Raw genomic sequence first — 14079 nt, forward strand, 5'->3', positions numbered from 1 at the left:
TGGTTTTGTAATATACGTAGCTCACTGATTTTGGATTCAATTCTTCTAAACAAGAAAGAATAGTGCCAGGCTTATCATTTTCACACCCCAACTACCAATTGCTGAAATAATGAGGTGGCCATTATGCTTTGTTTTCAGCTATGTTCAGCCCATTGCACAGCATTACAAGCAAAGAACACTACAGGAAGGACCTGTCTAGTCACAATGGAAAACTAGCCCATTACAAATTTAGAGAAGCCATGACATGGCATTACTGTGAATTTGCACCTTGAGCTATCAGCAAAAATAAATGGGACACAAAGAAGGACACAGATAAGTCCATGAAGCATGCATTGTACGTACTGCAGTATGCAAAAGGAACCTCTCAGGCTAAAGTGACATCAAACAGTGAAAAATCAAACCCCGTAGATTTAGCCATTATTGAGTTATGCTTGTCTGAAGGTATCGATCAGGCAGTCAGTCAGATAACTAGTAGAAATTCCACTGAATAAGAAAAATTAAAAATTATGTATCAACTTATTGGAAGCATTTCAAGTCAAACTGAGGAACCTTTGGGCTAGTCATACCTAACTAATACTGCCAAGGCACCATGAAGGTATTGTGAGGCTAATTTCTGGTTAATATCTTTTTGTGAGAATGTACAAACCTATTCTTTCTCTACATAGGTGTGTAGAAACATCAATCAGATCAAGTTTTGTATGGACACAGGGAGAACTGTGATACTTCTTAACCTTGAGCACCTTTATGAAAGTCTATATGATTTACTGAATCAGGTATATTATGTATAAAAAGTGTTATTTTTTAAACCAGACACTTGATCACAACCAATCACAGGATGACTATGGGCATGTGCCTGGTTTATTGACTAAAACTGTGTGTATGCGTGTAACAAAATTTTTGTCAATAAAATTAATGTCTGTCTATACACACAAAGTTTTAATGGCCAAAGCATTTAGTTAACCAAAACTTTATTCAAGTAACCTAAATCCATTCATAAACAGAACTCCTATTCAGCTACTCTAATAGGACATACCTTTACTCTAATAGAACAGACACAATATTATACAATTGAATCAGATAAGAGTCCATTGTGTACCATCCATATGTGTTCCTATCCCATCCTCTAAAGCTTATTCTCATACATGTGGAATATATACATACCATTGTATTGTGAACAAATGATAGGTTGTTTTGTCCCATTCAGTACTCATTGGCACTTTTTCAAACTCAGTGAACAAGCTCACTGGCACCTTTTCCTCTGTAATGCACTCGACCATTTAATGCTACAAAGGCACTGGTGGACCACTACATTGCCAATTCTGGGATACTAGTGGGCCCCAAAACCAAAGAGTGTCCATCATCAATGGGCCCCTCACCAGAGGTAGACATTAAAATTTTGCTGTTTGATACCAGCTACTACTTCAATGTGCCACTGTCTACAAGCTTCAAGAATCTAGGAACGGAGGTAAATGAGCTGATTGATTTCACAACTGATCCAATCAAATGAATAGTACATCAAATAAAGTACTTATTGTACTATGCTTTGCCATTTGAATTAGTGAATATGTTGGACTACTATTGATACCAGTGTTTCCTAGTGTCAATTACCAACCTGAGTAGCAAAAATAATGGTGTAACAACTATATTTGAGTTAATCAGTACAATACTTTATTGGCTTTGCTCACCTAGACATGTATTAGTCACATCAAGCATGTATCCAGCTTGGAACTTAAGCTAAACAGCACGCATTTCTTACATCCTTCACATTGCTGTCACACACCCATACAAATTGGGTAACATCTTCTTACGTAGAATTGCTTTTGAAGACTACCTAATTTAATGTGTATTATAGAAGCTGTGCTGGGTAAATACCCTCAACAGTTTTAGATGGGACATTTTTGTAGCTCCCAACACTAACAAGAAAAGCATTGATGCATGCATACAACCCAACAATTACACACATGGAAAGCACTCACCGGGTACTGAGATGATTGGTCAATCCACTGGCCTAGTATTGAGCAACTTATATCTCCAGACTGACCATATGTATGCTTCTGTTCACTTCACGGTGGCACTTATAACTTCCAGACTGGTCTCTCTGGAACTTTCCCACTTCACTACTCCTTTTTGTTCATCAATAAGTACTTGACTGACTTTTATTCCACCAGCCATACAGTAATTGATACAACTTATACATGCTGTATTTTTATGACGCTTTCCAATTAATACCTGCTGTTCTATACTGATAACCCTAGTCCTGTGATGCAGTGTTCTACTTACATGCCTTTGAATACTCTCTCATGCTTCTAACTGCAATACTACTACACACAGAATTAATGATCTAATATGTCCAAAAGCCAGCCTACAGTATTAGCTTTCCAGACTGCAGTCAAAAGATAGGAGCTAAATGCTGTATCACAGGATCTCCAGTTTACACAAACTTATATATTGAGTTTAACCTGTTAGACAAAAATGGAGGGAAATAATAATTTGTGTGTGCTTGCATATAGATTTGTTGATTTCTTATGGAAGGGTACCAATAAATTTTAGAGAAATCTACTGTTTCTACAATTGTCACAAAAGTTTTGTTGGCCACACAAATATACATACTTACATGCATACATACATGTGCATTCATGCTTTTTGTATATGTATGTATGTATGTATGTATGTATGTATGTATGTATGTATGTATGTATGTATGTATGTATGTATGTATGTATGTATGTATGTATGTATGTATGTATGTATGTATGTATGTATGTATGTATGTATGTATGTATGTATGTATGTATGTATGTATGTATGTATGTATGTATGTATGTATGTATGAATGTATGAATGTATGTATGTATGTATGTATGTATGTATGTATGTATGTATGTATGTATGTATGTATGAATGTATGAATGTATGTATGTATGTATGTATGTATGTATGTATCATGCATGCATGCATGTATGTATGTATGTATACATGCATGCATGTACATGAATACCTGTATGCATTTATACATCCATACATACCTGTTTATACATGCATACATACATACATAAACACATCTTGTCTTGTCTTGACACTGCTCATTTGGGTCACATGGTCCTCCACCACAGCGGAGAAAACAAGAACTTGTTGTCACACTGGTGGAACACACTTCTTTAGGTGGACTTTCAGGCCCCCAGCACTCTTCATCCATTGATGACAGTGTTGGTATTGAACAGCTCCATGCTGTTCAAGACATAAACACACACACACACACGCACACACACAAACACACACACCCCCCCCCACACACACACACACACACACACACACCCACACACACACACACGCGCACGCATGCACGCACGCACGCACGCACGCACACACACACACACACGCACGCATGCACTGCCATACTGCCATACTGTATGATAATAATTACAAATAATGTTAAATAATCTTTTTTGTGCAAGCATTTATGCTAATGATTTTGTGCCCAATTTTATTCTTTCGTGTTTTTTCCAGTATTACATCACCTTGTCAGACAGAAGATATGTTGACCTTGGTTTGCAGAGTCACAGAATAAAGTGCAGAGTTCATCCAAACTTCAAGTTTGTTAGCTAATTTATTTTATTTTTTTGTTTTCAGTTTGTTCATACAGATTAGTATTGATCGCTAATAAAGATAAAGTGTATGAAGAATTTCCTACACCACTAATCAATCGACTTGAAAAGCATTACTTGGTGATTTCAAAAATTTTGTCTACAAAACAAGAAACTTTAGTGAAGAAAATTGAAATATGGGTTGATGATTACTTACGAGTAGTATCCCCTATAACCATGTTAGTTTCTCACAATAACTTGCTTATGCCTTATCTGTTACATACCTTGTAGTGATGCTGGCAAATTTGCTGCAGGAGATAGTTTCGTTGGTTATCAGCTTGACACACCTGCCTCCATTGCTTTTAAAGTGTGTCAAGAAATAGAGGACACAAAATTGAATGTTGGCATTCAGTGGGAAAAGGAGGTTAGAATTAATTGCATTTGTGCCATTCTTACATGGTAAATCTTTTTCTTCACCTTTTTCTTTCGTTGTATCATTTAACTGCTCCATTGAAGAGGACACCTATGCACTAAATATATACTTCTTTATATTTCTTCCGGTGTAATATTATAGTGCGAGTTTTAGCCTAATATATATATATATTTCTTTATCTTATGTTAATTTTCTTTTCACACCACTTACAATAATTTCCATAACTCACACAAGCCTTGTTAGATTCATTTCATATTTGGAGGGTATAAAAAGAGCATAGTATGCAGATTTAATTTCCAATTTGTGTATATACAGATTGGTAGAAGTGGTAAACTACTGACAGAAACAACTTAATAATTGATATGCAGATAGGTTGACCATCGTAACACAAACCTTTTGTGATTTGAATGTACTGAGAGTATTAGCTAAGGATAAAGCAAAAAAAATAAAAAAATAAAAATGAAGCAAGCATGATCACAATGCTCTAACAGAACAGTCACCAAGAAGTAAAATAAGCGTGCATGAAAAACTGTTGAAATAAATTGTTCAGGGTGTGAACTCCACACATATACACCCAAACCTTTTACCACATTGCCACTGCTGTCAATTGCTCAGTCAGTGATTTGTTGTCACTCCTACTGGCTAAACCATTTATGCAACCTAGTTGAAATTTTTGCATGTGTCAGTAAACTATCAAGGTACAAGCATTCAGTAATGTAAAGGGAATCTATGTTAATATTAATGAGTTGCAATGTGACAACAAACCATACAAGCATGCATGTATCAAGAGTGTTTCAAGATTCCTTAATACATGCAAGATTTAGCAACTAATATAGTAAGCAACTGATTAATGAACAAGTTTGGTCCCTCATTGCAGGAATGTCCAACAAACTTCCAGTTTTCACCATCTTCTTTAATGGTCCTTGGGCTATCCAATGGTGACAGTGCAATTTTTGTAGACTGGTTGTTTAAACACTCTGCACACTTTACTGAAACCATGCAAACATGTATTATCAACCACCGACATGTGTTATCGACCACACATACATTGTACAAATGCTAATTACCTACCATGTGTTAATATCCAGTTACTGAATGACTCTGCCTCATTCTGCCATGGATGATGCAATTCAGCATGTAATAAAGACCACACCCACCAAGATTCATACTTTTAGCATGATTAATATATGCAATACATTCGCAACCAGTTTAAAACACACAAAGTATCAACTTTATCAATGAAACTAGAGCAAAACGTACTATATAGTCCTTAAATTTTTGTTGCCCATACTCCTCTTAAACATTGACTATATTTACATGGCTGCTTCCACTAGTTCATTACATGTGTATGCAGTTATGGGAAAATTCATTATTTTCCTTTAAATTGTCTAGTCGATATTAGATGCTGGTGAATAAATGGTTGCTTACTATATGAAGTTACAGAAATTACTTTCAAAATAGTACAACTGTCATTTAAAATCTATATAGCAATTCTTGTGCTTAAAGTAGAAAAATGATAGACAATAGAGCCTATATATATACAAATACAAAAAAATGATATTCAATCCAAAATAGCCAAATGGTGTGGCTTTCCAAAAATAGGCCTGTGTGATATCAAAAGTGGTAGCCAAGAAATGGTTGCAGTGGTAATTATCATGTCAATTAATTTGTAATGTCACAAATCAAGTGACATTATCAAACAGTACAGTAGTACTATTTAGGTAGGGATTACCCCAAAAGAGACATGTGCTATCTAACATTCTACCTTAAAAATCATCTTAGAGATGTCTTCCACAGTCCATCTAACATAAAATACACAAGAAAACACAGGCGGCCAGATATAAAATTTAAAAAATATCACCATAACTCAAATTTTCGTCTGCCAGCCAGCCAGCCAGCCAGCCAGTCCTGCCTGCCTGCCTGCCTGCCTGCCTGCCTGCCTGCCTGCCTGCCTGCCTGCCTGCCTGCCTGCCTGCCTGCCTGCCTGCCTGCCTGCCTGCCTGCCTGCCTGCCTGCCTGCCTGCCTGCCTGCCTGCCTGCCTGCCTGCCTGCCTGCCTGCCTGCCTGCCTGCCTGCCTGCCAGCCAGCCAGCCAGCCAGTCCTGCCTGCCTGCCTGCCTGCCAGCCAGTCCTGCCTGCCTGCCTGCCGGCCAGCCAGTCCTGCCTGCCTGCCGGCCAGCCAGTCCTGCCTGCCTGCCGGCCAGCCAGTCCTGCCTGCCTGCCGGCCAGCCAGTCCTGCCTGCCTGCCGGCCAGCCAGTCCTGCCTGCCTGCCGGCCAGCCAGTCCTGCCTGCCTGCCGGCCAGCCAGTCCTGCCTGCCTGCCGGCCAGCCAGTCCTGCCTGCCTGCCTGCCTGCCGGCCAGCCAGCCAGCCAGTCCTGCCTGCCAGCCAGCCAGCCAGTTCTGCCTGCCTGCCTGCCGGCCGGCCAGCCAGCCAGCCAGCCAGCCAGCCAGCCAGCCAGCCAGCCAGCCAGCCAGCCAGCCAGCCAGCCAGCCAGCCAGCCAGCCAGCCAGCCAGCCAGCCAGCCAGCCAGCCCTGCCTGTCTGCCAGCCAGCCAGCCAGCCCTGCCTGTCTGCCAGCCTGCCCGTCCACCCACCTGCTGGCCAGCCTGCCCACCCACCCGACTGCCAGCCTGCTTGCCTGACCACAATCACAAGACTGGAGGCCAAATAAAGCAATGCACAGCCACCATTTTATACCACAATAACAAACTCATATATGTACCTTTTGGGTTTCCGATGAGTGTGTGCACTCTGCACCTTGTCTTTCCTTTTATCTTCAATCAGGCTGTTTGTCCTCTTCTTCATGCAATGAAATCATATCAAGGCATTAATGTCCCTATCAACACTTTCTGTGAGCAGCATATTTAGACACCACAAAATTATTTATAGTGCTTATGCTTGGTAGATACCTGTAACTTTGCAATTGAAATAAGGCCACACCCATTAATGAATTAATAGTGATCTAGCATGGAGACTACTCCTCTTAATAATCTATTTTAGTGATCACGATGACCACACCCCTTTACTATTGATATAGCTGTATTTATAATGCTAGCACAGTGAAATATGAAATAGTGACATGCCCCCAGTAGATGCTGACTCAAGATACTCTAATACAGCAGTCACCATCACACTGGCATAGCTGTATGCTATAACAAAAAATCAAACAGGCAAAATTATTAACTTAAAAATGAAGTAGGGATCCAAGCAATAAAAAGTAGTGAAACAAGAAATTTATGATGGTCTTTCAGCATATAGCTCAGTGGAAAATCCCTACTTTGACATTGAACAAAATACTTGTTATAAGTTGCCAATATAGAGATTTTCTCACAGAACTATGCTGTAACATCTAAATCATCTGTTGTTTCACTACTTTTTATCACTTGGATCCCTACTTCATTTTAAAATATATTATAATATCATTACAGCCATTTCTTGGTTGCCACCTCTGATGTCACATCATTTTCACACTAGCTTATTTTCAAAGGCCACACCCTTTTCACAGCTTGGATGCTGTAAGAATTAAGTGAGCAACTTTACTTTTTAAGTACTGCAGACTGTGTAATTAATGATTACAAAGTATTGCTAAAATTAATGTGGTATAATGTCAGTGTTTCTTCTAAAGGCTCTATCAATAAGCAGAAAGTGCTTATTACAGCTTGCCACACCAGACTCCATTGCTAGGAGTAAACTTTCTAAACTTTCTGTAGATTGGGAGAATTTATTTACAGAATACTTCAAAATACATTCGTATTCTTCTCTGGATGGTTTATTGAAGAGTTGTCTTAGCCATTCCTCAGGGGAAGGTTTGGTGGTGCAAATAACAACACATGGCTCTCTGTTGCAACGCAAGGACTTAATGATTCTCCAAAAGAGCATTAATTTTGAAGTACATCAGATATCTTTTTTTTCACTCCAACAGTTTAAAACTGAAATGGAATTTTGCAACAAAATCAGGTATGTATGTTATGTTATTAGCAATAGTTTTACTCTTTTCTTAGGTCAGTATTCCGAAGAGTATCCCATGATGACCACTTAATAATTATTCAGTGTGATTCTGGTTATAAATATATTGATCTCATAGCATGTGCACGATATCGTGTACTTGATGAAAAAATTCAAGCTTCTCATCTGAACCGTATTACACATGTTGTGTTTATAATTGGCTTACCTAGAAGTAAGGGTGGTACAAAGTTTGTTGGCTTTCAAGGTGGTAGGTGGGACTCTTATCATGTGGATAGTTTACTACCACCAAAGGATTTATTCTTTACTGTGGAAGAAGCTCTCCATACCCCTGTCAATAAGTTACTGCTAGACTGCTGCAATCATAATGCTGAACTGTTTCTAAAAAGACTGCAGCATTGCAGTTCTCCTACACACCTTTTAAAGTCTAAGACAGGATCAGTTGATCAAGCTATAGAGAGATCTAATGTGCTTTCACAGTGTTTTATCGCAGTGGACCATGTGAGTAAGGATAGCCAGGGTTTACCTAAAGATTTCCCCCAGCAACTTTGTAAGTTTCACTTAATGGTATATAAATGTATAATCATGTATGTACATATAACATTTGTAGCAGTTGCAAATCAGGATAACTTTAGAAAAGCACTGTTACAACATATGATCAAATATTTCAAAAGTAAAGAGAAATTTCAGCTTCATTCTCGTAAACAACCTTGGGCAATTAAAGAAGCTCTGAATGCTGAAGCACTTCATGAAAATGGATCCTTCATTAATGCGCTTGTTCTTAAAATTGACAATGTTATTGCTGCTGCACTTAATAATATATTGGACATCGTAGACAGATATTGCAATATTCGTTTACTTATTACAGAAAAGCACACAATTACCACCATGTGGTTGAAAATATTTGAAGAAGCAAAAATTGTAGATGTGACTTTAGAAACAGTTTCTGATGTCGACATTTCATTTCAGTGTCAATTCCCATTCTTTTGGCTGCTCATTGACAATATTGAAAGTCAGTGGAAAATCTCAACAATTGAAAGTAAGAATTGTACATACAGTGTTTGTACACTTTAAATCGTCATTATAGTCAATGCATACTAGTTTGCTTTTACAGTGGAACCTGTTAATCAGAACACTTGAAAATGAGGACACCTGTGCAATCTGAACATTTAGTAATAGTTCCAATATATTTCTTAGCATGTAAACTGACCTGAAAAATGAGGACACCTTGGTAATCAGGACACTTTAGTTGGTCCCGAAGCATTCTTAATACACAGTTTTTACTGTAGCTTAATGTAAACTCTTACATCACTAACATGTTAAATTGATCCACATGTTTATTGTAGATTTATGAGTGTTTTTAATAGGTTTGCTGCATTGTTATTAGAGGAGTTTGTCTTATTTTGAGTTTATATCCCAGTGAAGCCATACTTCAAAGAATGTACCGGAATTCTATGGTAGTTATTGCTTGGACTCATGTCAGTGACTAAGACACCTGCTGTGATATAAGTATAACATACAAACCAGTTTGTAAGATAAACCTGCGCCTTATTTTATACAGCTTATTTTGTTTTGCCTTAATTCTTATATAAAATCTATTTTGTTGTTCAGTCAGCTGCTGCCTATCTGGAATTGTCATTGCTATTGTTGTTACATGTGTGTATCATTTAGGAAGCATTGATGTCTACACCATTCTCAAATCTAAGTCTATTGCCAAAATATTGCTGGATATTGATGACTCTGATAATGCATTCAAGTGTTATCTTCATGATTTCATATTGTTTTTCTCTGGTTTTACACAAGATGATGATGCTGCTGAGGTCATGTACCACTTGTTACTGTACATATCAAAAAGTTTAGAACTTTTACCGTACTTTATTATTGAAAAGCCTACGCCCCCAAAAATACGTAAATGCATAAAATGGTGCAAAATGACCGTGATTCTAGACTATTTTCGAAACGCTGGCAACATTGCGAAGGGATAACCAACTAATACGGATGGATTATTACTCACATACCTTTTGGGAATGCTTCACATGAATTTCACATTTGTAGCAGTAGTAGATATTCTGCTTTTTCACACTTTCCGCCATTGATTCATCAATTTTTCCAATGCGCAATGTATTGTGGGATTCACCTGTTACCAAGGCTATGGGAATTTAAACTAATAAAGTTTATGACCTAATACGGTCGGATATATCATATATATTGATTAATCATCAATATTTCGTAGGAATTGGACCAAGGCCTATTTCCTGGGGTCTGCTTTTTCAGTTTGTTTACAAGATTTACGGCTGAGTCACCCTTGAAACTATTGCAGGAGTTAAATTGTTGATGAAGATGTTGTTCTTGATTGTTGTAGCCCATTTCATTATGATTTATGTTTCCTAGAGTTCAGTTTGGTATGTTTTTGAGCCTTATTATGTGTGCTAAAATACGGGATCCCACTAAAATATGTAAAATTATCTTATTTTTATTAGTTTCGTAAATCCAATGGTTATTTTTGATATGGCTAATTAAGTGTAGACACAAAGAGTATTTGTATACTATAATAGAAGTACAAAGATTTTTAGGTATGACTGAATTAGGGATCAAACATCTACTTGTGTAGGCAGTTTCCCTTGATGCACTACCTTTTGTTTATATGATCCCTAGAATTCATATTACTTTTGTGAACCTATGGTTTATAGTTAATATTTTTTTTTGTGAAAAGGTACAACCTCCACACTTCTTAAGTATAGTACTTAAATACAGTAATATGGTACTGTGTTATATAATTTATGGACAATTTTTTTGTCAGTTTTCCTGATATTTGATATAAAGAACCATCAACATGTTTTCTATTGTATGTTACATAAACCTTTTTGCTACTTATTATGCATTTGTGATCCTTGCCCTTGAAATAACTTTTTGATGAACAAGCAGTTAATTGTGAACTTGAAAAAATTTCACAAGATGAAGATGATTCTAATATTGAGAACAAATTGCTCTATAAAATAATACTCTTGCATGAAGCATATAGGAAGATTGAAAACCAACTGCAGCGTTTAAAGCAAATTATGATTCTGAATCCTGCTATATCTAGTAGATTGCCAGCCTATTTTGACAAAACAGAGAGTGACATTGTAAGTTAACCATTAAATTCGATTCTCCTATATAATTGAGATGATGCACTCATTACAAACTCTATAGTCATAATACATGAACTGAAAATAGCATGTTATATAACTTACTTAATGATATTTAATGTTGGTCAACAGCCAGTGGCACAAGGCAATATGTGGTTCTCTTTTTAACCACCATCTAATGATGGTGGTATTTTGGTAGTTTGTGAGCGTTCCATGGTATTTTTACAACAGGACCCCTGATATGTATAGTTACAGATTGCAGGCCCCCTGATTGCATGAAGCTTAGAGGACAATCACTTGAGGATTCCCAACTTTGAAGCCACGTAGAATATGCAATCTATTAACATGACATCATTTTTTGGTTTATTCTTCAAGATTGCTAAACTAGTATCCAGAATGTCGCTTTCAGTTAATCATGCTGTGATAAGCCACTAAAGGCTGGATTGTATTTTATATTCCTAAAGTGTGTTAGGGGTCATCCATCATTTTCAGCATTTACGCAAGAGTACAAAGAGTACGCTAGGGGGGAGGGGGTTAAATCACACGTACGCTTATAAAATGATGAATAATCATTGTGTATATACTGTACATAGTATCAACATTTATACAGTATGCTTTGTGAAGGAGGGAGGGGGTTAGGAAAAAGAGTACTCTTTGTACGCTTGCATAAAGACTGAAAATTATGGATGGTCCCTTAGTTTTATTTATTGTGGTACTGTAGTTCGTTATTCTGTGCCCATACCAGCATAATTATTAGTATATGTAATAGGACGGATGGCTGTGGTATTTGGGATTAATAGTGCGAACATTGTAAACAGGAAGCACTATTTCCTTCCTGTTTACAATGCGAGAACTATTAATCCCGAATACCACGGCCATCCATCCTATTGCAAATTTATCCGACAACTATAGCAACTGTTACTAGGCAACAGAAATTCAAAAAAATAACTACCGCAAAAGATCAATCACGCTTAGCAACCGTTGCTTAGCAACTGTTGCTATGGTCTCAAAACGACTTTTACCTTAGCAACGGTTACCTAGCAACCCACATATTATTGTTATGCCTTGGGCATGTATCACTATGGTAACAATAGTTGTCAAGTTGGACATTTACTTCTAATATCAAGACACACGGTAGTGTGTCGTGCGGCCCAAGAAGTGGGCGTGCCACACCGTGAGTATATTGACAGGAAGAACGAAAATGTCATTTTCACACCTTTGTATCTCGGTGATCACTTATCTGATTGGAACCAAATTTGCTACACAGTTGCTCGCCAGCCAAGGGAGTCTACATTCCAAATTTGAAGGAAATTTCTCCAGCCATTTCCGAGATATGAGCTGCCAAAGTTTCGTTTTTTTTTCTTCGTTTTTTTTTTCTTCTTATTCTTCTTCTTCTTCGTCTTTTCGCACACTTGCAAAAATTGCTATAACAAGCAAACGCGTACTCCGATCGCCTTGAAATTTGGCACACAGAAAGGGAGTCCAAAGGCGAATCCTAGCATCAAATTTGATACAAATCCGATGAATGGTTCAGGAGTTATGACCGATTATTCGCGTAAAACAAGATCGATTTGTTGTCACGCCTACAGGGTAAACCGCTTCATGGAATAAGTTGAAAATTGCTATGTAGATGGAGTAACCATCGTAGGAGTGCCTTTTGGTGGTTTGAAAGGAATCGAGATAAAGACCACGGAGATATGACACAAAACCCAACCTGTGTCACAATTACGCGATCGATTTTTATGAATAAAAAAGTATTAGTTTTCACGCCTACTAGGCAAACCGCTTAGAGCAATGAGCTGAAAATCGGTGTATAGCTGGAATAATCTTCATAGAAATACCTTGCAGTAGTACAGAAGAATCGGATTACAAACCACTGAGTTATGATTCGAAAGCCAACTCCGTGTAGCAAATGCGAGATCGAGATACTCTAATAGAACGGTCACCCTAATAGAGCATTCGGCTAATTTATTTACTCCATTATAGAATTTTATTACATCACAAGTTATTCTGTAGGGAGTTCAGCTGCAGACAGTTAATCTTATAGACAGTTCAGCAAGAAGACAGTCACCATGTGGAGAGTTAAGCAAATATACCACTATAGAGATTCAGAACATTACAAGTCACACTGCAAGTTCAGCTATAAACAAGTCATGCACTGTGTAGAGAATTCAGCTACAATTAAGTCACTCTCTAGAGAATTCAGTTACACAGAATTCAGCTACACACAAGTCGCTGTGGAGAGAGTTCAGCTACAAACAAATTACCCTTTAGAGTGATCAGCTACAAACAAAACACTTTGCAGGGTGTTCAACTGCAACAAATCAATTACCTTTAGAGCGATCAGCAATGAACAAATCAACACAAATCTACCTGTAGAGAGATCAGCTAGAAACAAATCACCCTGAAGAGAGTTCAGCTACAAAAAATCACCCTGTAGAGACATCAGCTAGAAACTAGACACAATGTAAGGAGTTCAGCTACAAGCAATCACCCTGTAGAGAGTTCAGCTAAAACAAATCAACCTGCAAAGAGATCAGCTACAAACAAATCACCTTATAGAGAGTTCAGCTACAAACAGATTACCTGTAGAGAGATCAGCTACAAACAAATCAACCTGCAGAGAGATCAGCTATAAACACACAAATCAACTTGTAGAGAGATCAGCTACAAACAAATCACCCTGTAGAGAGATCAGCTAGAAACTACACACAATGTAAGGAGTTCAGCTACAAACAAATCACCCTGTAGAGAGATCAGCTACAAACTAGACACAAAGTAAGGAGTTCAGCTACAAGCAAATTACCCTGTAGAGAGTTCATCTACAAACAAATCAACCTATAGAGCAATCAGCTAGAAACAAATCACCCTGAAGAGAGGTCAGCTACAAAAAATCACCCTGTAGAGAGATCAGCTAGAAACAAATCACCCTGAAGAGAGGTCAGCTACAAAAAAATCACCCTGTAGAGAG

At 37.8% G+C, this 14079-nt stretch overlaps 2 protein-coding genes across 2 annotated transcripts in view; both read left to right on the plus strand.

Moving 5' to 3' along the window:
- Nucleotides 1–10891, plus strand: part of LOC136251028 (E3 ubiquitin-protein ligase rnf213-alpha-like) — a 175978-nt gene extending 165087 nt beyond the window's left edge. Inside the window, exons 47-54 of the mRNA XM_066043409.1 lie at nucleotides 666–773; nucleotides 3508–3593; nucleotides 3644–3823; nucleotides 3876–4008; nucleotides 7643–7974; nucleotides 8019–8530; nucleotides 8591–9019; nucleotides 9652–10891. Coding sequence (XP_065899481.1) covers nucleotides 666–773; nucleotides 3508–3593; nucleotides 3644–3823; nucleotides 3876–4008; nucleotides 7643–7974; nucleotides 8019–8530; nucleotides 8591–9019; nucleotides 9652–9965 — 2094 coding nt within the window. The 3' untranslated portion in view covers nucleotides 9966–10891. The remainder of the gene's footprint in view (nucleotides 1–665; nucleotides 774–3507; nucleotides 3594–3643; nucleotides 3824–3875; nucleotides 4009–7642; nucleotides 7975–8018; nucleotides 8531–8590; nucleotides 9020–9651) is intronic.
- An 11-nt stretch (nucleotides 10892–10902) lies between these two features.
- The window catches only part of LOC136251030 (E3 ubiquitin-protein ligase RNF213-like), a 35242-nt gene continuing 32065 nt past the window's right edge, over nucleotides 10903–14079 (plus strand). Inside the window, exon 1 of the mRNA XM_066043411.1 lies at nucleotides 10903–11105. Coding sequence (XP_065899483.1) covers nucleotides 11040–11105 — 66 coding nt within the window. The 5' untranslated portion in view covers nucleotides 10903–11039. The remainder of the gene's footprint in view (nucleotides 11106–14079) is intronic.

This window comes from Dysidea avara, chromosome 3 (assembly GCF_963678975.1).
Source record: "Dysidea avara chromosome 3, odDysAvar1.4, whole genome shotgun sequence".
Lineage (NCBI taxonomy): Eukaryota > Metazoa > Porifera > Demospongiae > Dictyoceratida > Dysideidae > Dysidea > Dysidea avara.